The sequence below is a fragment of the Cantharellus anzutake genome (assembly GCF_015039405.1).
Source record: "Cantharellus anzutake strain C23 chromosome Unknown EI90scaffold_68, whole genome shotgun sequence".
In the NCBI taxonomy this organism is placed as follows: Eukaryota; Fungi; Basidiomycota; class Agaricomycetes; order Cantharellales; family Hydnaceae; genus Cantharellus; species Cantharellus anzutake.
In genome coordinates this window covers 322,114-348,664 of record NW_024067018.1, presented here as the reverse complement: position 1 = coordinate 348,664, position 26,551 = coordinate 322,114, and the positions used below count along the sequence as shown (strand labels likewise).

At 49.3% G+C, this 26,551-nt stretch overlaps 3 protein-coding genes across 3 annotated transcripts; 1 reads left to right on the top strand and 2 right to left on the bottom strand.

Annotated features, from left to right (window-relative positions):
- Positions 1–9,336: 9,336 nt before the first annotated feature.
- On the top strand, positions 9,337–10,281 carry EI90DRAFT_3019971 (uncharacterized protein; the record flags this gene model as incomplete). Its single annotated transcript, XM_039057439.1, has 3 exons — positions 9,337–9,665; positions 9,703–9,925; positions 10,240–10,281. The coding sequence occupies 3 exons, from the start codon at positions 9,337–9,339 to the stop codon at positions 10,279–10,281; spliced, it is 594 nt and encodes a 197-aa protein (XP_038911055.1).
- A 2,203-nt stretch (positions 10,282–12,484) lies between these two features.
- On the bottom strand, positions 12,485–14,893 carry EI90DRAFT_3019970 (P-loop containing nucleoside triphosphate hydrolase protein; the record flags this gene model as incomplete). The annotated part of the gene is made up of 5 exons (XM_039057438.1): positions 12,485–12,871; positions 12,925–13,142; positions 13,275–14,642; positions 14,705–14,809; positions 14,845–14,893. The coding sequence occupies 5 exons, from the start codon at positions 14,891–14,893 to the stop codon at positions 12,485–12,487; spliced, it is 2,127 nt and encodes a 708-aa protein (XP_038911054.1).
- Positions 14,894–25,255: 10,362 nt separating this feature from the next.
- EI90DRAFT_3130699 (uncharacterized protein) lies at positions 25,256–25,853 on the bottom strand (the record flags this gene model as incomplete). Its single annotated transcript, XM_039064329.1, has 2 exons — positions 25,256–25,535; positions 25,570–25,853. The coding sequence occupies 2 exons, from the start codon at positions 25,851–25,853 to the stop codon at positions 25,256–25,258; spliced, it is 564 nt and encodes a 187-aa protein (XP_038911053.1).
- Positions 25,854–26,551: the final 698 nt, after the last annotated feature.

Below are 26,551 nucleotides of genomic sequence, written 5' to 3'. Positions count from 1 at the left end.
GTTCGAGATGCCCGCAAACACCCAATGGTGGTTAACGCGTTGCGTGGTACAGAGCGGACTGATGGCCAACCGCTCTCAACGGAGATGATCCATCGAAGAAACTGAGCACAATAATTTCAATAATGCTAAAATCGCATGGGGAGTCGCTTACGGTGTATTCAAACACGATCCTGAGCAAATGTTTATGTGGTGGGCAACCCAACCCAAGTCAGGAATGACTTATGTAACGAGACTTGTGTGCCCTGGGTCTTAGCACCTCGGTTTCCCTCGTGTCCACCGCACACCTGAGACTTTTTCTGATCTCGCGTATGCTACATATACATGCTTATGGCTCTTCGAATGCTAATCATTTGCGTGCGTTCAGTTTGTGTCTTATCATTTCACGGTATTTTCAGGTGTTTTTCGTCGCCTCTTTGATCGGGTGCGTTTCTATTCTTTGCTCACGTCCTGCTGGATGCTTCAGCCTCTGTGCCTGCATTCATGTCAGCACTTTGCATCCGTTTGCACGCATCAACCTGCCTTTTCTGGCATGCTTTTTTGTCCATGTGCTGCCCTTTTCCGACTCTTTCGTTTTTTGTTAACAGTTCAACCGTTTATTTCCGAATGTAAGCATTTGGTCTTACTGAAGGTGAAGGTGTTGTGACCTTCGGTTACCTTTGGTGGGTAGGATCCCATATATTTACATCCTTGTTGCGCTCTCTTTCATTTCTCGGTGTCTTCTTATTCGCTTGTAACTTCTCTCCTCGACTGTTGCTAACTTCTGTATTTTTTGCCTCACCCGCCACCATCCCATGCACCACTGACTGGGTCGCTTGATATCTTAAAGGCTTCGACTTTTCATCGCTACACTACTTCACTGTTCCAGGTCGCCCATTGCGCAGGACAAACAACTTGGGTGATTGGAGCAATGGAATACCGTAGCGATGACCCCGACAAAAGTTGAAGCCTCTGAAATATTGTACCTCCATTAAACCCCAAACAAATGCACGAAGCCAAACCTCAAACAAATGCACAAACAAACCGCCACAACCGCTATTTTTTCTTCTCTTTTCCCCTTTCTTCTCTCTCCCACTTCATATCTTTTCCCTTCTTTCCTCTCCTTTTCTTTTCCATTTCCCTCCCCACCAACAATTGAATCCCTCGATTCAAAGATAAGACTCGGCCCCAAATCCCAGGGACTAAGCGAATGAAACATGAATGCCACATATCCCCTAGAGCAGCTGCGGAACGAGGTACCGATGTCAGAAAACGATGGAGGATGAAAAGGAACATGCCCGAGATACCATAGATTCTGCCCATTGGCCCATTCCCATAATGAAGGCGACAACAATGAAGGGATAAGATCCAGAATCGAAATAGGAATAATGAGAGACGCATCCTCCAAGGGATCACTGGACATGCAAACCAATTCGTTGATTGTAGAAGTACGGAAAGGATGAAAATTTGGACAAGATGAGGATAAATGTTCCAAAGACTCTGCTACAAAACAGCCAAAGCGACACTGGGCAGATTGAACAAACCCGAACTTGACCGTTCATAGGGAAATGAGGGACAAGAACCGGCCGCCACTCTTGGCCTTCGTTGGCGTGGACTCCAGAATAAACGTGTAGCTGTCCTCTCAGCAAAACGAGAGGACAGGAAAGATAACACGTCATCCTCAACATAACCAACTCGAGGACACCAAAGACTGAACCTGTCCAGGAGAAAAGGTGGTAACGGAGCCGCAAGCACCAGCAAAGGATGGGAATGAGCCAAGGATGCAGCGGCATCAGCCTTGCGGTTCAAGGTGGAAGGAATATCTGAACAACGGGTGTGAGCCTTGACATGAGAGCAGCGGACGCTTGGAACCTGCCATACGACATCTTCCAACCAACAATAGCAAGCTCGGCCTTGTTTGTGAGTCCAAAAACTTGGATGCAATGAATTGGACCGGAAATCCTCTATCAACCGGATAGATTGTAGGTGGTCCAAGAAAACATGCGATGGACCAGGGAAATCCGGCGAGGCAATGATCAAGCATACGACAATAAGCCCTAGTGTCTCCCCCTGAATGTTTGACGCATCCACAATCCGCAAGCAAACCGGCTTCGGTCCCACAACTCCTGATGACACAGAGCCCATATTACAAAGGCAGGAGCCATCAGTTGCCCACAAATCCTGAGGAAGTATGAGGGATTCCAATGCAGATGAAACCCTCTGCCAGTCGTTCAGGGAAATTCCAAACCACATTACATGACGTGATACTATAATCGACCTCCAAACTATTCGGGAGCACCTTGCAAGAGGGTTGCTCGTCCGATGGTAAGGAGAGACGAGTGGCAGAAGTGTGCGATGGCGTTGACACAATTTAAAGATGTATAAGTCACGTGCAGTTAGCGCTCCACAAAATAATCGAGGTCTGCTCAGCATGATGCAACCAGGCTCCCTGAACTAGTAGCTGCATGGCCAAGTACAACTCCCTGGGATGTACTTGTTTGAGCATGACAAATATATAGGTTCAATGCGATCACGTGGCCTATTTCCCCCTCCCGGAGTCTGCCATGGGAAATGCTGAAGTCCGCCAAATCCGTCGTGAGCAGGTCCAAAGATGCGACTCCAGATTGGAGATGCAAGTTACGACAGGGGAGGGACGTGTGTTGGTGTCATGAAGGTATCGCCCAGGGCTGATTGAACAAGACCACAAATTGGTAATCCTGTAGGGCAGAATAAACATTCTTCCTCTTCAAAAAGAAAACCAACATACCCCCATCAAGAGCCAAGTCGGTTGTTGCCAAAGTGAGTAGGTCTAAAGACACTGTCGGCACCTATCGATTGGAGATGTAGACTTTTCAGTTACAACAGAAGAGACAACAGACTCGTGGAACAACCCCCACATATCAATCATCTCCTTTTCTTCCCGTGCACCTTGAATGAGCCAACAATTCATAAAACCCGGCAAACTACCGACAGAGCCAAATCCGTCGCAATTGAAGTGGCCTGAAGACACTGTCGGCGACTCTCGATTGGAGACATAGCCTTTCCAGTTGCCACAAAAGAGACAACGGTATGGATGTTGGTTGGTTGGTCATAGCGACATTGTTATGGGCCAGGCACGGTGCTGCCTGGGATGGAAACAAGGCTCATAGAACGAGGGACTTTTCTTCTTCTTTTATTTTCTCAGTAGCTTTCGACGTGTGCTGTACACACTGAAGTTTGATGTGGGGGGGCAGATGTGATGTGTGTGAATTGGTAGATCGGGATAGGCATTCAATTCTGTGGTCGAAACCGGCACGCTTTGAACGAACTCGCCATTGTGAGACCCAACAGACTTCCTCCCACCCAGAGCCAAATCTGTCACAACTGAAGCGAGCAGGTCCAGGACACTGTCGGCGACTCTTGATTGGAGACGTAGCCTTATCAGTTGCAACAAAAGAGACAATGGGGTACGGGATGGATGTGTGTCTGTACGTCGCCGACAATGACGCCGCTGGGGAGCCGCTCGGTACTGCCCGACATGAAAACGAGATTCGTGGAAAAATTGGCCATCCTGTATGACACATGAGCATTCTTTCCTCTATGATCCACAAGAACGACAGACCTTGTATGAACCGACAACTCGCAAAACCCACAAACTCCCACCTGCAATGCCAAATCTGTCACCACTGAAGTGAGCGGGTCCAAAGACACTGTCGGCGACTCTCGATTGGAGACGTAGCTTCTTCAGTCACGGCAGAAGAGGCGATGGCTCATGTGAAAGGAAAAAACCGTAGGTCCATTCCCACGGCCCGGGAATCGCTCACCCATGTGCTCTGATTTGTCATCTTCTTTCCCTTTGTGTACAACGACCGGTCACGCGTCACACGAAGGTCTTGGATTGAATTAAAAATCAACACAACTGAATTGATTGGGTGCCTCCGGCAATTGCCGGAGGCCGTGGAAACCGGTTGTTGGTCGTGTGAGTACAGTAATACCAGACTCGAACCCAGCTGTCTCCACTTCGTGGATGCACACTGCACAATGTTAGAAAATAATTAAGTACCCCTTTGTATTACAATTCAGAAATCACGTTATCCGGACAAAGCCGCAATCAATACAGACCACCCCAATACAGTTATTAATACAAATAATAAGTCACATGTAACGGGGTTAAAGAGTTCATGTCCGATCATCTACTCCGAAAACCAGTGCACGACACTTCGCTACGACGACTGGTTCACTATGGCAGTGGCGGTGCCCACCGGCAAACCCCAAAACAACTCTTGGGTCTCAAAAAGGAATCTCTTAGAAGTGCCAAACCCGCCCCCTGCTCCTTCACTGTCTTTTACACCATGGACTCACCCACAGATCGTGCAACAGATGTAATTAATTGCATGTTAACTAATGGGTTCACTCTCATGTCGTTTCTGTCAACAATCTTGACCTCCTGGGGCTTTGGTGACATATTACGCGAAATTCAGGTTGCAGATTCTCAATCCTGAGCCTGAGCTTGGCAGCACAGCGATTGTGAGAAACTGGATCCTTACAAGTGCTCAAGCAATAAGAAATACAAGTACTGATGGAAAAAGAGAGTGGGCTTCACATGAATGCTGCCCACCTTCACCCGGCACAGCTTGAAGATGGAAGAATTAGCACGCTGAAGTCACTATTCGAATCCAAGGCACCAGCAGTTTGGGCCCTGATCAATCACTTACTTACTGTGGAAAGCAAGACACGGGCAAGGGGCTGGGCGAAGCCGGCACCTCTGAGTGCGGAGATGGGCAGCAGGAGAGATGAATGCATAACCAATCATTTATCGATAAATATGTGCCTTGATGGTTTCCTTGTTTATCATCATCGCTTCCAGTGCTATTGCAGTGAGCCCTGAATCCTTGGCACTTTCTACATGCTGATCCGCCAGTTTTTTCAGTGGTACAATGATGAAAGAGACTCCCAGGTTATTTTAAAGAGGGCTGAGAGGAAAAAAGTGTAGGTTTTCCCTGTCCCTGTTGCAGCTGTTGATACTAAATTCTGCTTTGGCTTGTGAAGCAGAAACTCGGCAATCTCAGCTTGGAACCAGCAAGCACGTCAGTTCCAAGTCACTTCACTCTGAACCCTTATATGCTCAGTGGAAGGTGTCCTAGTGTCTGTTGCATGATCTGTGGGTGAGTCCATGGTGTAAAAGACAGTGAAGGAGCGGGGGGCGGGTTTGGCGCTTCTAAGAGATTCCTTTTTGAGACCCAAGAGTTGTTTCGGGGTTTGCCGGTGGGCACTGCCACTGCCATAGTGAACCAGTCGTCGTAGCGAAGTGTCGTGTGCTGGTTTTCGGAGTAGATGATCGGACATGAACTCTTTAACCCCGTTACATGTGACTTATTATTTGTATTAATAACTGTATTGGGGTGGTCTGTATTGATTGCGGCTTTGTCTGGATAACGTGATTTCTGAATTGTAATACAAAGGGGTACTTAAATTATTTTCTAACATTGTGCAGTGCGCGTCCACAAAGCGGAGACGGCTGGGTTCGAGTCTGCATGTGTATGTACAATGAATTAAGTTTGTTTTTACATTGGTGTAGACTGTGCTTGCTGAACCATTAAAACGCTCAAATGGTGAGAAACAGCACTGCACTCCGTTTGACTTCCCGTTCATACCCCATCACCAATACATTATATGGCCACATGAGTTCCCATCAAACGGGACGCACTTTTATGACAATTTCTTGTTCCAACTTCTCGCACCGTGTTTTTGCTCCGATTCCCACGCCCAAGCGCTAATAGTTTGACAACGATCATCCTCGTGCATCTGCAGTTAGATCTGGAATCATAAGTACTGGGCAAAAACCTCAAACAATGGAGAATTTACCGAAACTGGCCGTCATAATCTACTCATATTGGGATGAAATGGCTACCTTGGTCGATAATGAAATCAAGGCATTCTTTGATTTGGTGTATATGAACGATCCTGGTCAAGTAAACTTTCTGTGTTGATTTATAAGCGCTTTGCTCATACCATCAACAACTATTCATGAAGAGATTTGAATTGAAGTCATCATGGGATGATGATCGCCAATCAGATTCATGGAAGCTTCTCAACTTCCTCCCCGATGGCAGTTCATTCGATAAAGCCCTCATCTTTTACAATACCCACTTGGATGCCAACAATGGGCTCCTTATAACCCAAGTATGGGATGATGGCATAGAGTATGGCTACGATTATGAGGCAATGACCTTAAAAACCTGCTGAACTCAAAACTCTTCCAGATGGCGGCTCCATTGGAGGGTGAGACTGAATGGTTGAAGACACTTTGTCAGGACACTGGATTGGTTTTTCTCGCATGTGGACCGCTTTTCGGACGTCCTAGGATGTCCTAGGATGTCCTGGGATGATTCTATAATTCAATCAAATTCAATCAAATGCTTCTGTGATTCAATCAAATTTGTATTATTCAGGGTAGACATTCAAAACATAATGCCGCAATTGAATCTGATTTCCCATGACAATCCTCAGGCTGCTCAACTGTCTGTGCACAATGCTGGCCACTGTCTGAAGGGGTGTCAACACTGTTTCCCACGTCCCCAACACACTTTACGCAGATGGATAGCCCCTTTGAACAGCTTCCAGAATATATATTTTGAGACTGAATTGACCAATAAATCATCGAGAAAAACGCAAAATACTTTTTTGGACACGAGTCTTTTGGGTTAGTGTGGCTGTCCACCTCATGTCTGTGCACAGTGCTGGTCATTGTCCGGAGGGGTGTCCAGACTGTTTCCCACGGTGTCAACACACTTTGCGTAGTTGGATAGCCCCTTCAAATAGCCTCCAGAATATATAATTTGAGACTAAATTGACAAGCAAGTTATTGAGAAAAATGCAAAATACTTTTTTGGATGCGAGTCTTTGGGATAGTGCTTGGGCCACTAAATTTCACTGACAGTCATCGAAGTCATCGAAATTCCCGGGTCACTGATATCCCAAAGACTCGTGTCCAAAAAAGTATTTTGCATTTTTCTCAATAACTTGCTTGTCAATTTAGTCTCAAATTATATATTCTGGAAGCTATTTGAAGGGGCTATCCAACTAGGCAAAGTGTGTTGACACCGTGGGAAACAGTCTGGACACCCCTCCGGACAATGACCAGCACTGTGCACAGACATGAGGTGGACAGCCACACTAACCCAAAAGACTCGCGTCCAAAAAAGTATTTTGCGTTTTTCTCGATGATTTATTGGTCAATTCAGTCTCAAAATATATATTCTGGAAGCTATTCAAAGGGGCTATCCATCTGCATAAAGTGTGTTGGGGACGTGGGAAACAGTGTTGACACCCCTTCAGACAGTGGCCAGCATTGTGCACAGACATTGAGTTGGACAGCCACACTAACCCAAAGACTCGCGTCCAAAAAAGTATTTTGTGTTTTTCTCGATAATTTATTGGTCAATTCAGTCTCAAAATATATATTCTGGAAGCTATTCAAAGGGGCTATCTATCTGTGTAAAGTGTGTTGGGGCCGTGGGAAACAGTGCTGACACTCCTTCAGACAGTGACCAGTATTGTGCACAGACATTAAATAAGTTGGACAGCCACCATCAAAAGACTCGTGTCCAAAAAAGTATTTTGCGTTTTTCTCAATAATTTATTGGTCAATTCAGTCTCAAAATATATATTCTGGAAGCTATTCAAAGGGGCTATTCAACTATGTAAAGTGTGTTCAGACCGTGGGAAACAGTGTTGACATCCCTCTAGACAGTGGTCAGCATGCGCACAGACCATGGGATGGACAATGTCATATCCGTGCATACCCGACCCCGACCCGACTTCCGGACCTCCACCCTCTTCACCTCCGGAGTCATAACCTACCGCTGCCGTTCCGATACTCACCTTCGGTCCTGGCAACACACCTCCTCCTTACCTCTCCTCCCCTATCTCCGTCCACTCCGATACTCACCTCGGACCGAACACCGCCCCTCTCGCCACCCTCCTACTACTCCGCTCCCCCTTCACAACACCTCCACCCTCCCGTCATCCTCCTACGCTTCCCCCGTCCGCTCCGATACTCACCTTCGGACCTGACTACACTCCTTCTCCCTTACCTTTCCCCTCTCTCCTCCCTCTGTTACTCCTCCACCACCCTTCCGCCAAGTTACGACCTTCCACTGCTGTCCCATACTTCGCACTTGGACACCGCTCGTACCTTGCTCCGAGCCTCCGTCATAGTCCCTACCTCGGACTTTGACTCCACCTCGGTCTTAGTCCATTGCATTGGTGACCTCATACTACGTAAACACCATTGCCAATATCCCTCGGACTTTCAACCCCGCCTCTGTAACCTCCGTAAGCTCCGCAACCCCCGAGCTTCGCGGATCGCCTTCGGCACTCTCGCCGCTTGTAATGTATTTCTCGTGTTTTCCCCTCATCCCTATTTGGACTACTGCTTCTTCCTATTCTAGCCAGTTAGTCATCATCCCCACTTCCCCTCATCCTCCTGCCCCTCTGGGCCTCGCCCTCCCTACCTCCTTTCGGACGTATCACAGGTCCTGCCTTATGACCTTTGGTACCGCTCCGCTCCTTCTACCCTTTGTTCCCGTTCGGACGTCTTCGTTCCGATTCGGTTACCCTTTGTTCTCCTTGTGCTTTTGCCCCTTCCATTATATATATCGGCGCTTGTACATACTCGTTTTGGTTTAGTCCGAAATCGACCTGAAATGCCGCCTAGAGACTTCCTGCTCACCTACTGTGAAATTAAGGACCAAATGGACAAACAGCAATGGCACAGTGCTCCGCTTGAGTCGCTGAGGCCAAGGTCCCTCCACGCTAAGTCTCTGATTCCACTCCGGAGTCGTCTGTTTCCGCCCGGTTCTAACAGACAAGTATGGCATTCCGGGACAATTTGCAACCATTGAATCAAACTGAATTAGGACATCTGAGGATGTTTGCAACAAATGAATGAAACTGAATGGCCAGGATGTCCTAGGATGTTTATAGTGAAAAAGACCTTTTAGGCCCCATGCAAACATCCTGAGGTCCCCCCTATAAAGGCCCACATAGTGGTTGTCCAAGGTGTCATCCATGATCTTTTCATGTGGCTAGCATCTCAAGCTCGTTGCAGTCTTGACGATCTTCTTGTACGTCGAGGGATGCTCCATTCAGAGTATGTATCGTTCTTGCCAGGAGCCAGGGAGTATGAACTAGTCATGGATGATTTGTTCATTAGGCACCATGAATGCATCAACTCATACGGTATTAAATGCCTGCCAAATTGACAGTATGGACCTGAGCAAGAGCCCTTGCTCTGTGTGACGCGATCAGAAGGGGATCCATCCGCATGGACCACTGAAAGGCTATACCTCCGACTATGGACAAGTGGCTTGTTGCAGAATGCCAGGGGTGAGCGGGAAATCTTCTTTCTTTTTTATCCACCTCTTAATGTTCTTCTCTTTCAAGCTTTATGCCCAGCTGATTACGATCCACCTTTCGCAGCTGACAGCACTGGTGCATCCCCATCCCATAACATCGGTGACAACGGAGCGCCTCGCTTTATCACGGGTTATCAAGTACGACTGTACTCCGAGATGGACATCCCTCGCAAAAGAATCGAATGCTGTCTACAGTGAAGAGGCAATATGTCGGGAAGCACAGATTCCGGAAGAATTCGGCAGTCCTTTTCAGTGCAGCGCCTCCGACACCCGACAATTTCTCCCAACGAGGTGAGTGGACGGCATTCCCTGTTTTACTCTTTGATAGTGTATTTTCCCGGTTCCTGCGCGTGCAGTACCTGCAGGCGAACAAGTCGAAGGTCAACTTGGAAATGTCCAAGATACAGAGGTCTTTTGCCTTAGTAAATCTTTCAACTATTTCATGGCCATCACTCCTGACTGCTTCGAGGATGTCATTCTTCATTCGCTTCTTGGTGCAGAATCCTTCAATATCGGAGGCTGCCCTCAATGACAAACTCACCGCAGAAGATGTGAGACCCTTGGCATCCTACAGTACCCCTACACCGACACAGCTCTGCCATGACCTCTTGTTGCCGTCATCGCTGTCACCGTTGTTATCATCGTCATCACCACCATCACCACCATCACCGTCATCACCGTCATCATCATCACTGCTCCCATCCTTGCACTCAACGACGCACCTACCTATAGGTTGTGCTAGGCTGATTTCGAAGAGGAAACAATCGCCGGGTGGGGGTGATCTCTCAGCCCCAAACAACAGAGCCAGATGGATGGCTCATGGCTCACGTGAAACGTCCCTTGATGGAAATGATGATGTGTCCAGCACCGACTTGGAACCAGCACTGAGGCAAGCATCTTTCGATGAGGAGGTACCGAGACAAATTTCCTGCCATCGAGTTGGAGATGCAGCCACAGCAGAGCAATGTTAGATGGGCAGTCCAACGCCACCGATGCCGACAGTCGTCTGACCAACAATACTATTGCATTGCCGACGTAACGGGACTAACGCATATAGATGCTTGAGCTTTGAGGAGCACGTTCACGCCTCACTATGTTACACAATTGTGCCCTAGTGCTTTGACCGAACTTTCCCTTTGTGATGTACTTGAAATACGCCCCAGCTCCCCCAGTTCGCCACACCATCATAATGCAGCTTGTACACTGGGAGCACGACATCTATTGTCCTGCGATATTGTGCTCAGGTGAGTCACCTTCTCTGCTTCACTCCGTTTCTACCTCACTCTATGTACCCGATGTCTCTCATTCTGCGATATCGTGCTCAGCCTGAGGTTCTTCATGTTGGAATTCAACAGGCACACAGTAGGAGCTTAGGCCCTACAGCTATCATGGGTTTAAGTTGCAACTTCTGTTTTCTTCGTTGAAACATCACGCTTGGAGCACTTTGACATTCCGTTTTGACTCGGGTCCGACTACTCTTTGGCCTGTGTACTACGCGCTAGGGCCCTAACACTTGTCTATAAAAGTTCGCCTTCTCGCTTCATTATCTCCCTCAGTTCACTTTACAGCTGATTCCAAAAAAATCGGCTGTTTTGATTTCATCGAAAGAGATCTAGGGGCACTCATTCTCTGCCAGAAATGGCAACTTTTGAGTGCAAGGCGGCAAACCCAATGGTACCGTGGAACTCCCTCTAAAAAACATTGTGTTTGCATACACTTGCGTCCGTTTCTCCCCCTCTAATCAGCATGGGGAAACATCCTGAGTGTGCTAGACATTCTAGTCTTCATGCCCTCAAAAACAAGTCCGAATTTTGTGTATCAATGTCACCAGATTTTTTGTTCATCGCACATGAGGGCTAAGCTATGCTCAGAGCATGGAATGACTTGTAAGAAGTCCTCAAAACAAGTCCCAATCAAGCTCATCATCAGGCTTTTCTTCCTGACTGACTTCACGCAATCCTTCATCAAACCCTTTGTCTGAGTCTGAATCAATGTGCATCACTGGAAGATGCAGCGCACACATGTGTGTGGAGGGCTTGAATTTGAGGATAATGTGAGCGAGTCCGGAAACCCGAGCTTGCCATAGTGTTGCGCATGAGAGTGGGGATGCAGTGAGACCAAAGACCCCCACGCTAAGCGGATCCATCCAAGTAAGGAAACCCCTTTCGTGGGGCGATCTGGCCAACTTTTTTAGGAAGGATCTCTTTCGATGAAATCAAAATGGCCGATTTTTTTGGAATCGGCTGTAACGTGAAGCTGAGGTGAGAGCGATACTTCGACTAGTTATTATGACTCTTGCTAATAATTCATGTACGATAGTTATCTCGCGATTAGCATCTATTCACTGCCTGCTGTTAACAAGCAAAGCCCTTCTACTGCCCCCTCATTCATGCCAGAACCCACCCAGGAAGCATACTGCTAGCAGCTACAGCTGGCCTCTCTAATCCAGCCGAACTAAACTATAAATGTTCCTTCTCTATCGGTAGTCTGACCACGATATCACAGTTCATCACATGTCGTGCTCCAGACAGCCCTGATGTACATGTTCGAGTGGTATTGTGCCACGGATGCCACTGTAAGAAACAAAAGGATGACATGAAGTTTGCAGAACTGAGCCAGGTGAAGGGAAGGTCGGACAGGAAATTGGACAGCGCTTGTGGGAAAATTGAGTGGAAGAGAGGCAAGCCCTCTCCCAGCACATGGACACAGCTTCCAACTTCTAAGGGACATTAGAACAACATGGGTTACTTGTTTGCTTAGTTATTACGCATAGCACAGCACCACATGCCGGCGCTTTATCACCATGGCCATCTTTTGAACCCACGCGATCTCTTCAACCAAACACGGGTCTCCCACAGGGCACCCTTGATTTACTGTACCTACACGACCGGGAGCCTGTTCCTACGGCCTCCGGGAGTTGCCGGAGGCTGCAAATCAATTCAATTGTGTTGATTTTTGATTCAATCCAAGACCGTTGCGTGACGTGTGACAGGCTCCCGGTTGTGTAGGTACAGTACATCATTCAACATGTAGCTCATAACAGATGCCAGCGTCTTGAATGTCATGATTCATTGTTTAAGTGCCCTTGCCCTGAAAGTATATACACTACACTACAAATGATTACGAGCGTGATGAAAGAAAAAGAGTACCAACTGTGTGGAAAAATTACGCCATTTCTTGCTGCCTTCCCATCTAAACAACAGCCATGATTCATAGCCGGATATGGTTACCACCTTGTCATCCCCAGCATAGTCGGCGAGAGCCTTACGGAGTCGCTCTGAGCCTAGGATGATCCAGGCCATTTCGGGAATCATATCACGGAACATACACCCCCCCAGGGTTGAATCACGATGTGCTAAAGTAGAGCTCTTGTCGAGGAGGCATATCCAGCAATAACCTTGGACATCCCGCTTCTTACCCCCTTCACCCACTTCGGCACAAAAGTGGTTACGCTTCCAGGACCTATCCTGGCGTTGCAGCTGATGCTCTTGCCACCCCTGCCATGTGTTGGTGCCAAGACAGCGTGCCGTTGCGTGCGAGCCATAAGTACCATGCAACCAACAAAGTAGACATTTCCCCTCAAGCTCCTGGAGACAGGCTTGCACTTGATTTTGTATGGCACCACCGCCATTGGCTCGGGATCACTGAAGCGAAGAATTGATGGCCAGGTTGGATGGTCCCACAGCGGTGGAAGGTCCAGCGGGGGTGGAAGGCCCAGCAGAAGCGGAAGGTCCAGCAGAGGTGGAAGGTCTAGCAGCCCAGGAATGGCTGGAACTTGCCTGCGTATGGGGGGGGGCGATCAGGTGAGCAGCTCTCAGAAACGATAGTAGGGCTTCGATCCTTGCACGCCAATTCTAAAAGAAGGATCAGAGGAGAGAAATGGGACACTACCCTACTTACCGAAAGGTTTCCCCCAGCGACGATTGAAATTGTAGTCCCTCAGCTTGCCTTCCTCTTTCTTGTGACACACCGCACACAACACCATACAGCGCTCTGACTTGCGGAGCTCCATGCACTTTCGACTCACACCGTCCAGATGCTGCGAAGGGAAGACCCAATGGCAATTATCGAGTTGTTGGGCAGTCCTCGTCATCGCCAAGCGACCCTCGAAACACTCCTTGATGGCAAGACTAGGGCGCTTTGGAACAGCCGGCAGCAATACAAGGCTCAGTCCAACTGAGAGACCTCGAGCTACCCTCCCAGAGCTCTGGTAGAAGTCATTGACCGAAAACGGTTGGCCAACGAAGATCGAAAACGCTACGGCATGGTAATCGAAACCATAGTAGCCTGCCTTGTTAAGACACAAGATCCGTTGTTTCCCTTCTCGCCAATTCTCGAAATGCTGCTCGCACTGCTGGGATGGAACATCGGCCGTGATGTATGAGCAGTTCAAGTGCCCTGCCCACTCCATGCACTCGCCCTTGCCAACAAAAAACACCAGGCCCTGCTCATCTCCCTTCAATCCCCTCTCCGCCTCACAGATGACCTCGACTGTGCGTGCATGCCAATTGAGATTCCACTCCTTCTTGGAGGCTGGCAAATCTGCCATCTGAGGCTCTTGGCCGACATCGAGCACCATGAACTGGTAGAAGATCTGGGGTCTCTGAGTGCTGGTGTGGATCACGATCGCAGCCTCGTCTGGCTGATACCGGATATCCAGAGCCCTCCAGAACTCAGACATGAAGTCCCGGGACATTGTGCCCGATGTGAAAACGATGGGTGCATCTTGGAGCCGTGAAAGTTTGTGGATCGCATCCTCGTAGGCTGGACGGAATCTTCGATCCTCCATGATCCCATGTGCTTCATCGAACATGAGACACCCTAGCTGTCCACCGTTTGCCAATGCTGTAAGCCAGGTCATGAATAAGTCGTTGTCAAAGGACTCGATCGCGATGGTGACCACTTGCTCTTTCGGATACGGATTCTCAGTGGTCCATTTGCAGTGGGAGATGTTGGCTTTACCCAGGCGCCTGTGCATATCTGGATGGAGGATTTGGTACGGTAACACCAGTACCGATTGCCTGCCATCAAGGGCCCATGTCTTGGCAGCGAGGACAAACGGCAACGTCTTTCCAGAACCGCAGGCGGAAACAAAGAGGCAATGACACTTCCTGGCCACGATCTCCTTGTAGACATGGTACTGGGCAGGAGACCGGAATGTTGCTGTTGGATCTTTAAGCACCGCTCGAAGCATGCAGGTGGATTCTGAATCATATGCCATTGAGAGTGTCGAGCCATCTACCTCTTGGGGGAGGGGGCAGGGCACAGCTGAGATTTTTTTGGCATCAGTGTATGAAGGGAAAACAAAGAAAAATGAGAGAGAAATATACCTTCACTGGCATTCTGGCGACAGGGAGGATGTTGGCCAGCTCTGAGGCCCTCCACATTCCCATGCTCTGCAGCGATGACCACTGGTGCAGCCCCTGGAATCGCTCCTAGACGATGTCGACGCTCGTGGGGTTTTAGGTACCTGAATTGCTGCTCTTCCGCCCCCTGCTGCCGTTCTTGAGCTGGGACATCAACCTCCTGCAGCAAGTTCGGTTTCAACATCAAATCGTGTGATAAATATTGAACGTACCATTCCAGACGTGGGCCTGCTTAACCTTGACTGCCGCTCCTGCTGCTTGACCTGAATTGACGATTGCCATGCAGTGGAAGCGCTTGAAGGGGGGGAAGAAGGCGTGCATGGCATCTGAACTACAGGTGGAGAAAAAGCATACGAATCCGCTGGAGGGGCAGGGGAAAGGGGGCGGGGTGTCACACTGCCGATGTTGGCATTGATGGCAGGAGGAGCGAATGCACTCATCAGGCCCGTCTCCAGCTGGGCCATCAGACGTAGCCCCATGTTCTCCATAATTCCCCTGAGCTCAGGCAACACCTCTTGATGGATCGCCTCCTTGACCAAATTCCGTAAGCTCGAGGAGGATGCCGAATCATCGTTAGCACCACCATCGTCCTCCTCTCCCACAAGCCTGCTTATGGTCGTACTTTCATCCAGGATCTCGTTCAGTTCTGCCACACGACCTTTTACCGACAGTCCCAGCACCTTGCGATGCCATAACCGACTGGTGGCACGGAAGAGAGCAAGGACACGGGGCCCAAGACCACCAAGCTCATCCTTTTGGAGGCCATAAATCTTCTCAGATGTTGTAGTCAGCCTTCCGGCCCGCGCGTCCATCCCGGTTGTCGTCTCATCTTCTTCTGGGTCGATGATGCCGACCATCAAGTGTCGGCCAATGGCTGCAGCCATATGCCTATAAGTCGGCACGTCCAGGCCCGCTTGGAGGTAATGTGTAGTTTCCTGCTTCAGCGTCACACTCAAGAGGCGTGTCTCAGCTGTTTCGCCTTTCCCCGTATAGAATAGATAATGATGCAGGCATGGCGGTGCCTGCTCCCCCCAAAGGAATCCTGAGAACTCCTCCTCTACAGTCCTGACGAATATCAGGTACTGAAGGAGGAGGCCAGAGAGACTCTCATGCAAAAAGCATGCAATGAGCTTGCGGTGCTTAGTCATTGAGTTTGTCTGTCAAAAACATCAATGCATACACCGTCTGAATCCGATCCTCCTACTCACTTTGTTATAGCTAATGATGGTGGTCAATCCACCGCAGAGTGCGAACAGGCTCCTCTCCCCGTTTTGACGGTTCCTTATCAGCACGCTTAGGATCTCCGTGCCCCTCGCTGGTTGCCCACCTCCCAGATGCACCGTGACCAGGAACAGCTTGTTGAGTTCCTGTGCCATCTCCATCCACCCCACCACCTTCAAACGGTTCCACTCGAGCCGACCATGTGGATCAGCAACAAACCAATTCGGCTTGCCCAGCGAAATCAGTAGGTCATTCTTGATACGCAAGATGTTCGGATCCGACAGAAAGCTGTAGTCAGGCTGGCTGTTCTGCAGGTCATCGGCGATCCTGGTGCAATCAAACGGGATGCTCAGGCTCGCTCCCTCCAAGAGGCTTTTCATCTTCTCCCTGATGCTCTCCAGGATCCCATGGTAAAGCGTTGGGATGTCCTCCAGCTTGACCGACAGACCCCTGACCGTCATTGACTGGTGATCTTCGTTCCATACCACTGTCGCTACTCCCTCCCCGTCGCTCATGGCAACCCTTGCTGCATAACGGCCCAATGACAGGACTGTATCAAATGGGCTGGCACTCCCAGAACGCAGCCAACAGGTGCATAACTCCTCGCACTTCCTAAAAAAATGTGTCAGGGCATGTGAGTACGTGTGTCACTTGAATTCCTTGCTCTTGGCCACGCCATTTACCAATTCCCCCCCACCAGCAGCCAAACTAATATCCTTGATGGCCACCAACCAGAAGACATGCAGCAGTCCCGACATCTTCCCACACATCGTCCCGCAGGATGGAAAGTGGCCACTGTTCGGGTTCAGGTTCAGTAGCATGAGGAAGACGTGGATGGGATCCTTCTGAGACTGCTGCAGAAGCTGTGGGTGCGCTGTAAAGAACAGGGAGAAAAGCATTTGATGGACCAAACCATCCCACTCATCGTTCCCCCTTGCTGCCTTTGATTGGAGTGCCTCGTATATCCGCCATGCACTGTCCCGTTGCTCAGAGGTGAAGTTGATCATGAGGTGGAATTTCTCGTTCTTCACGCAACAGTATCGAACCGCAAAACTGTTAGGTACGGGTCAGGCGAATAGGGACGACTGGTGGGGACAAGGCTCCGGGGTTGGGCTTCGGCCTCAGCGACTCCAAGAAAACGCTGTGCCCACCTACTGTCTCAGTGCCCACATTTCGAAGTGGCTTGGGCTGCCTTGTTAGGGGGGACAAACCATGTCGATATTCAGACTAAAGTTATAATAATGTAATATACATATATATATAGTAAGAAACTGAATGAGTCAGGTGACAAAATGAAACAAAAGGAAACAGAATAAGGGCCGGCATCTGGGTCAGAATGCATGGTCATGACAAAAACAGATGAAGCGTAAGGCCAGAGTCTTGTACTTTTCCGATGTTGAGCTATTTTGGGGATAAGTAAACGGAATGTTCTCGATGGAGCTGGTATGACATCAGCGAGGATGCATCGTCTATATGCGGTAGCGACTCACTCAGTCGTGCTGTTCACCCATCTCTGGATCAGAAGGGATGTCGACTTGACCACTGGCCGGAGGCGTTCGAAGTATCCTGTCACTTGATCATCAAGCGCCTGTAACCATTGGGGATCGGCTTGAGCTGTTGGCGCCTTGGTGATCTCGTTCAGCTCCCGAAAGGGGAGTCCTTTGGTCTGGTCCAGCCACCCCACCATGGACAGGAAGCCGTTTATATGCCGTGAATCGACGGAATCCTCCATCGTTGTTGGCCTCCATCTCAATGACTCCCTCTGGAAGAGGTCGATGAAGAAGCCCTGCATGTCGGTCTCGTGGGCACAAAGCGAGGTGTAGTTCTCGTCCACCACCCACGTCTGATGGCCCTTGAATCCGGAAAATACAACCTGCACGGAGGTTGGAACCACGCCAAAGCTTCTTTTATGTGCTTTTTTGTGGTTTCACTTCATCGATTCCTCCTTAATGCCGGCAAATCCACAGACCGTGCACATAAAGCCATGGACTATCGGGATAGACTGGAGGGGGGGCACCTTGGACCTTGGACGGATGATTATGGCTGGAACCCCCAGCTCATCCAGGATCGCTCCATAGTTGACTGGTAGTTGGCTGACACCTCCATGCTTTCTTCGTACATGTTTCCTTAGGGACCCGCAACGGATCCCCTTTCGACATCCCTGGCACACAATGACTTTCCATGCCGGGTCGACCCCGAGTTGTAGGTGGCGGAAATCGGAGGGGATTATCAGGTTCTGTGAACACAGCGCATGAGAGGGGTTAACTGCACTGGCAGGATCCAAGTCCATCCCATCCTCGTCATCCTCATCATCCTCACCGTTCCTGCTGATATTGTCTTCACTGTCATCATCCTCGCCATCATCGCCTTCACCCCCATCCTCATCATCCTCACCGTCACCGTCACCGTCACCATGCCCGGTAGCACCATCGCCGATGGACCTCTTTCACAGCACGTTTCCGGGTGCATGTGGATGACTTGAACTTGCCTTCTTTGCCACGCTGCCTGAAGAGAAAATCGGTACATGACTGTATTGATGAGGGGCAATGCTCACTTTTCTTGTTGAAGGACTGAAAGGTCTTTGGGCATCATCGAACTTCCTTTCTGAAGCTATCAGCATCAGCAATGAGCACCACTAGAGATGCACATACTAAATATTCGCAAACGAAAGTTACGGGTGCGAGGTGTTTGTGCTACATGGCGAAATACTGTCTCTGAGTATTTTAACGGAACCGGATATTTTGTTTTTCCCTCGTGAGATCGGATGCATCATCCCACTGAGCAAGTGGACGTATGCCCTTGCTTACCTGAATTTTGGACTAAGCACTTGCTTGCCCTGCTCGTTCTCACGGTGCAAGCGCCTGTGGACACTTGCTCTGGCTGCAAATTACGTCAAAGTTTTTATTGACCAAGTGCCGCAAGTGTCAGAGACCAGATTTTAAGACGAAGGAATGTCTCCGTAACGGAGGGCTTTGGCCTCAGCGACTTCTGCCAGGAGCGCTGTGCCTAGTGACACGTCCGTGCCCTAACTTACTGACTGGCACTTAGAACCTAGTGGGGGTAACTCTAGTTGATTTATTTGCTGGGGCGTAACCTATGTACAAGTAGTGTATATATATGGTTACAGCGGAGGCGGTTCCGCAATTGGCGGAGCCGGACGGAGCGGAGCTAACGGGGTTAAGACATTAGCCGACTGAATATTACCGACGAGTCGGTTCGCGGGGTTAGCGGAAAGGCAGGCGTTAACCCAGAAACGGAAAGGAGGGATAAGCCCGAAGGTGGACTCTGCAGGGCAGGCGAGTGTATTGCCCAGCGGAGGCGGGAGTGCGCTAGCGGACGTCGGAGCTGTCCGGAAGTCTTTGGGGCTCCGTACTTAGGGAGGCGTAGGTAATAAATTGAAATGAGGGGGTGGTGGTCATCGAGGGGCACCGGGAGGTTTGCGGAATACGGGGGCTCCGAGGTTGGTGAGGGGGGAGCAGAGTGAGGACGGAGGGGTCGGAGAGCCTGGGAGTCGATGGCCGGGGATGGATATGACAGCAAGCACTTGCTGGCAGTGTCAAAATATAAATATCTCTTACATGTGACTGCCATGCCATGACAAGATCTTTCCAGAACCACAGTGGAAGCGTGGCCAGGTTCACTGACATATTTCTGTCCTGGGCTCAGGTTGGCACCGATGGAAATTTCAACACCATGACGATCCAATTCGATTGACCGCAGGGACTGCAGAGATTTCCACCCACGTATTTCTGCACAGGGCCCCGCAGGTGGGCCTTGGTTCAGATGTTTCATATGAGGGCTATGTAGCACAGCAGAAATCCTGCCAACGTACTGTACCCACATGACCAATTACTGGCTGAGGTTCCGAGTGTGACACAAAATAGTCAACCGGCTTCTCCTGGTGACGTGTGACAAGCGACCGGAAGAGGTGGCAAGGTTGGTGTGACACCAGCCACAGTGGCACTGGCAATGTCCAACTGGCAAATTTTCGTGTTGATACATTTTACACCAAAAAAACTACTTCCTTGCAGATGGCTTTTGTTTTCATTGAATTTAATTTGACTTCACACAGCCACTTAGGTGCCAAAAAAAAAATGCTGTGACAAGGATCATTCAACCGGAATGTCAGTGTGATGCGTGACAACAGCCCACTTACAGCCGGACCGGAAGGTGCGTGTGATGCGTGACCGGTAATTGGTCGTGTGGGTACAGTATTTCGGCGCAAGGATCTGCAGGTAGGCGCTGAGGCAAAGATAATTCAGAATTTTATGAAATACCATATCAGGAACATGAGCTGCGCTTCCGAATGTGATGCACTTCTAATTGCAATGGAAACCCCGCCACCATAGCAATACCCCTCTAAGACCAGATTGACCGGCGTAGATCTTACCGAATATATGCAATGCGCTACAGATGATCGCGAGTGTGATCCAATAGGAGTTGCTATTGTTATTGCACTCTATTTGTTACCCTGAGTGTACAGCTAGGGGGGATTGTCATAACGCAGTAGGGTTGATCACCCTGAGGTCGTTGCTCTACCAACATGCAAGGACTATTTCTCATTCCATCTTTCCTTGTTCCCTGATCTTATCTGAATGTTTGAAACCTCTGAAATCGACCCTAAAGATGATGCTGAGCCCGCAATGAACTATGCGCTCTTGAACTGGATGTAACGGTGATGAAGGCAATGCTAACTGACGACAACGCCGGCAGTGCGATAAACCATGATCTGCTCGGAACCATATCTACCGGTGACCACCCAAGGGAAATGTTGGTGGATTTGACGGGTAATATAGAAACTGTTGAAACGGGTGACGCGCGGTTCACCGTCCGAAGTCCCTCACGGGACTACTGCAAGCCCTGTGGATAACGTTCGGCGCAATCAATTGGTGCTCTGCCAGCTGGTCGATGCCATCTAGTGTTCTGTTCATCCTCAGGGGCCACAAGGATATGACTGGACGAACTGGGCCAACACCGTCATTACGGTAAGGGCAGTATTATCCGGCCCCAACTGGGTGTACAACTAAATACTCCAGCCAAAACAACGCCAATGGAACGGGTACGACTGTGGAGTGTGGACAATGGCCGATGTGCAAGCGGTCCATATAGGACTTGATGCTGCGCCGCCAGACACAGGCATCGACATAGAGTGAAGCGTCAAATCCTTTCTCTCCCCTCATCAAACCCTACTTGGTGCCTCTTGGACCCACTCTTTGCTCGCGAGCTCCGACAGAGAGCAAGCAGCAGCAATATTTCTTGTTTATGACAGATTTGGGATCAACGACCCTCAACCAACCATCCCTGGCGAAGCGGAATGTGTGGAATTGTTTGGCTGATGCGTGTTCCACTTCTATTTAGTCGTTCCTTCATTTCAATGCATAATAATATGTAATATCGTCTCATCGTCTCATGCTAATGTAATACAACAAGATTATCTCAGGGACGCTACAATTTTCTTCAGCTTTGGGGGTGTTATACTCTTTTAGTAGTACGTGCACTAAGCGCATATCTATGTGGATCGGAAATCGTTCCACATGTCGCCCCTGGAATGATGTCAATGACACCACCTGTGGTGAAGCATGACGAAGAAGGTGGTAGCGAGGCGATGAGGGCGGTGATGGTACGAACTAAGATGTGGTTCACAACGATTGCGACACGTCAATACAGATGCAGGCACGGCAAGGCATAGGCATCAACTTTTGTTGGGGGCATTGCCACGCTACTCCATTGCTCTGATTGCGCACAAGTGGGCCATTATACTGTGTCCAATCTGTGTCTTGTAAATTGTTTTAATATGACAATGATTAGGACAACAATCCAAGTTACACGGTCGAGCACTCTAGTTATTTATGTCGTCGCGTTTTCGGGCCCTTTGAGTACCTGGGTTGAACAGCTGATAACGTGGTGGGAGCCTGAGTAGTGCGACTTCACAGTAGATACCTACCTTTCTTCCGCTCCCCTTGTACTATTTGGCTTTCTTTCGGGGTGGCAGGGGGTGTGGCAGGGCTGACGGATTTTCCACAAGTTGTTTGTCAAAGACTCATTACATCAGGAAATTGTCGCAGTCAACTTTGGACACTTCTGATGATCCTGTTGCTTCTAATACAATGAAACTGGCCGAATTGACCAATTTCCCAAAGCATTTTAGTAAAGGTGTCACGTTTCAATTCAGTTCAGAAGTGAACTCAATTGTTTTCAAACCATTTGAAGTGAAACCCTGAGGACCTTTTGCTGATGTAGGAGCTTGCACTTACCAAGAGAAACCCCCTGTTTTCCACAGACTAGAGTGCTTGCGCTTCACCAGACTCTGCACTGCCCACTTGTTCTATTCTCATCAAATAACTATGTTGTTATGTTGCAAGTGTCAATGGAATTCAATCATCTTTCTCGCAACAACACGATACAAGGAAAAAAAAACGGATGGCATGGCAGCAAGTGAAGGTCATACATGGTGGCCTTCAGATACGATGGTACTGATCAAACTGAACCGATACCAAGGGGCACATTGACACCTTGAAACGTAAGAAAAATTATGTAAAGTGAAAAGAAAGAAACCAAAAGGGGAAAGAGATGACAAATTTTCAGCATCGAAAAAGCGTAATATTGCCATGGGTGTATGACTCTGTGCAGAGTAACAGGGCTCCTCCCAAGATCTTCTTGGCTATGGGACCTTACTGCTGGCATAGTGTTGCGCTGTTACCTTGCTTGGTCAGGAGTATTCACTTTCCCACCCTCCCATTCATCCACATGTGCTAGCAGAAATGTATTACATGCGCTGTTACTGTTACGGTTACTTCCCTATACGCATAGACAATAACATGAAAATACATGCAAACATAGGTAAAAAGAAATAATATCGCCTCATGGAGAACTGAGGGAGAGGGAAAAATTACAGTGCCCAGCGTAACTTATACGACTGGCACCAATATTGCTTAAAGCGATTGCCTGTACTGATAACCGGTGATGAAAAATAATCAAGACAAGCAAGATTGAGAGTGCGTGGTATCTGTAAAATTGGCAACTCTGGGGTATAATGGTTGTTAGCCACGATGAAGATCTCACAACTCCCAAACCCTCGCAGTTGTTAGATACTGATCCGGGGTCGGGCACCGAAGGTCGCCGATGCGGACCGCTAAGGGCCGCGATGGCTGCGATGCCTCAGACAAGGCCCGAGGGTAGGGCATTTGGCCTCAGCAACTCTAAAGGGAGTGCTGTGCCCCCTAGTTGTCTCTTGGCCCTCATTTCGAACTTACTGGGGCTGCCTTGTTGGGGTCAGGGCTTGGGGTCGTGGTCAAGTCGATATTAGAGCTGAGGTACTATAATGTAGTATACAGGATATATATATGAAGATAGAATGAATAGAAGCGGACCCGGGCCGAAGGCCGAAGGGTCCGGAAGCAAATAGGAACAACGAGCGGGGTTGGCCGCACAGCAGCCGGCAATGACCGAGGGTCAAAACAAACAATAACAGATAAATAAACGAAGGGGTGTAGGGCCGCGATAGCGGCGATGGTATCATAGCGGAGTAGGCGATGTCGCGGAGTCACGCTAGGTTGGTGCCAGAGGCGGACTCGGGGCAGGGAGGTCGGTGTGGCTGTGGGGGAGTCGGCCAGGTGCAGGGGAGCCTAGGGGCAAGCGGGGAAGTGAGCAGGGAGCCCTCATGGAGGATAGGGCTGAGTTTGGGGCTCGCGCTCGCGCTCGCATAGCAGGAATGGGCTCAGGCAGCATCGGGATGGGCGGCTAACAGGCCGGGATGCATGGTCGTGACAGCAGTAACCATTGGTGAACTTGTCGTGTTTGGCCAGCGCAAGTCCTTTAGTAAGAACGTCAGCCACCTGATGGGCTGTCAGGATGTAATCGAGCTCTACGTCTCCATTGTTGATGCATTCTCGAATAAAAGTGTTGTCTGATGCGAATGTGTTTGGTCCGCGCATGGAAGGTGGGATTGGTGGCAAGCGCAAGAGCGCCCTGATTGTCGCCGAGAATGGTATGAGGAATGGAAGGGGGACTGAGAATATCACCAAGGGATTGTTGAATCCAGATGGCTTCCTTAGCCGTGTGAGTCAGTGCAATGTATTCCATGCTGGACAGGGCCATTGACAAACTGTTTCTCTGAACTCCAAGAGACGGCAGCGCCGGCAATCTTGAATACAAAGCCGGAAATGGATCGATGATCGTGCAAGTCACCTGCCACATCGGAGTTGGAGTAGCCTGTAAAATCAAACTTTACTGTTGTAAACTAACTTGTAGTTCTGTCAAGTATCTGAATACCCGACTAACGGCAGTGAGATGTTCCTTCCTGGGATTGGCGGAGTATTCGCCCACTGAATATGCAATATCAGGATGTGTACTGAGCATCTCATACATGATGCTACCGACTCGGGATTGGTAGTCGCGCACGTTGACTTCAGGAGCATCGAGGTAGTTTAAAATTGGATGCGATGGGGGTGAAAATGGGATGAGAGTCAGCAAGACCAAGATGTGAGAGAATGTCCTTTACGTAGCGGGTCTGAGATACGAAGAGTAGGCGCTGGGGCAGATTGTGCAACCTAAAAACCAGTGAATGTCCCCAAGGTCCTTCATCTTGAAGGCCTTCATGAGTTGAGACCTCCTGACATGTTAAGAAGCTTACGTTAGATAGGATCATGAGGTCATCGACGTAGAGAGTGATGCAGAAGGCATGCCCCTTCCCGCGATGGACAAAAATGGCATCATGATTGTCAGGGCCCGGCCTTGGACTCGGAGGTGCCCTGACCCTCATCTCCCATCTGCCTGTCCTCAGGCAATGAGATGTATGATAAAAGATATGTACACTTGCCTATGCGGTACCTTGTTGCTATATAAAGAGTTGTGCAGCATGACCGGGGCATCCGGGTGGCAGTGCCCAGTGGGTATGCTGGGCGAGTTGCTCTCCCAGAATGTTCCCACGGGTTGGTTGGTTGTTGGAGACAAATTGTATGATTAGATTTTAGAAGATGGGGGGGGAAGGTCAAAAGGGAGTTCCTTATCCCACAAGCGCTTTGCATAAGCCAAAGTTTGTGGTTGCGGCGCAAATGGCTGACGGCACACAAGCAAAGGGGTGGGCCAAAATGGTGCGGCTAGAATGAGAAAATCCATAACGATCGCAAGGCAAAATGACTGTGACCAAAAAAAAATGCATGTTCTTGCTCCAAGTTGAGAGAAAACGTATGAGAAACGGACTCAAGTACCTTGTGAATGGGGAGGGGAGGGGGAGAAAGACAATGTCGGCCACTGGCTCAGACGTTGTTTGATTACAGAACGCGTCCTCATTCATTAGATTAGCCCCAGGTCATAGGGTAGCTGGGAAGGGGAAGTAGAGGAAGGGTTAGCAGTGCCAGCCGCTTTGAGAGCAACTTTGGCAGCTTGTTTACGTAACTTGTAATCATCAAACCACTGCAACAAACCACTGCAACTGATCCAGAGTACCACATGCTGAGCAAAAGCATGTTGCGAACCCGGAGCAGCCATCAGTGGATCAAGCGTGAACTCAGCAATGATTTCTTCGGTGATGCTGTCAATGAATAAACCAGCATTGGTGGCTTGTTGAATCGCACTGAGAATGTCCACGTCATTACCTAGTCGCTTACTCCTTCCTCGTCGAGCAGGTGATAAAGAGTAGTGTGATCATCCTCAGGATCTGCATCCACAGGGATATCGAGTTTGCGCCCAGGACAGTCAGCAGTGGTTGGGGCCAGTGGTTGGGGCCAGTGATGGTCGAGGTTCCATGTATGAAGGCTTCATTGGCAACGGAAATTAGAGGAGTGTTAGATAAAGATAGAATGGGCAGAGTTGAAAGGGCAAGTGAATCGGAAGGGGTCCCTGGACAAGCAGGTTGGGCAACTTCGACAAGAGATGGACCCTGGGTTAGCATGGGAATTCCCACTACTCTGTAAGCAATCTTCTACATCACGTAGATCGTCGGGGAAAATCTATGAATTGGGTCGGAATATGAGGGTGCTTGGCCTGTTCAGGACCTAATCAAGAGAATCGCGAGACATACTTTTGACGAAAAAGGTGCCACATTTCTCTTGTGTCTTCCAAGCGACTGCTGACATGCTTTTCCACCCCACCATCCAGGTGAAGGCAGGTCAGTATTCCCCTAGGAGGATCAATACTGCAACAATGGGAGACCCCAGCGAGAGTGACACTGAACTGGATGGCGGCCGTGCCAGACGGGCAGCGCTGGGTTGGACAACGACAACTCTGAGTCTGTTTCCAATGAAGGTGAGCAGAGTTGATCTAGATATGTACTCTTTCCTTAGACATATTAATTTCAGCTCCACTGGCATAGGTCGTCTCTGCATCAGTGTTTCCAACAACGATCAGCGTGATACTCATACAAGCAAAGATGCGACTGGGAGTGCAACTTCTTGAACCAAAGGTACACCCTTATTCTTGCTTCAAGTGTCGTGGTATGTGCCGCCGATACCCATGATTGCGCCGCAGCCGGAATGGAGGTCCACTTCCCAAGAAACCCGCCCCTTCAAAAATCGGTAGTGACCTGGTCACTGTGAGTCACAAACCACAGTTAGGGACGATGAAGATCAGCACTCACCTGGGGGGGGGGAG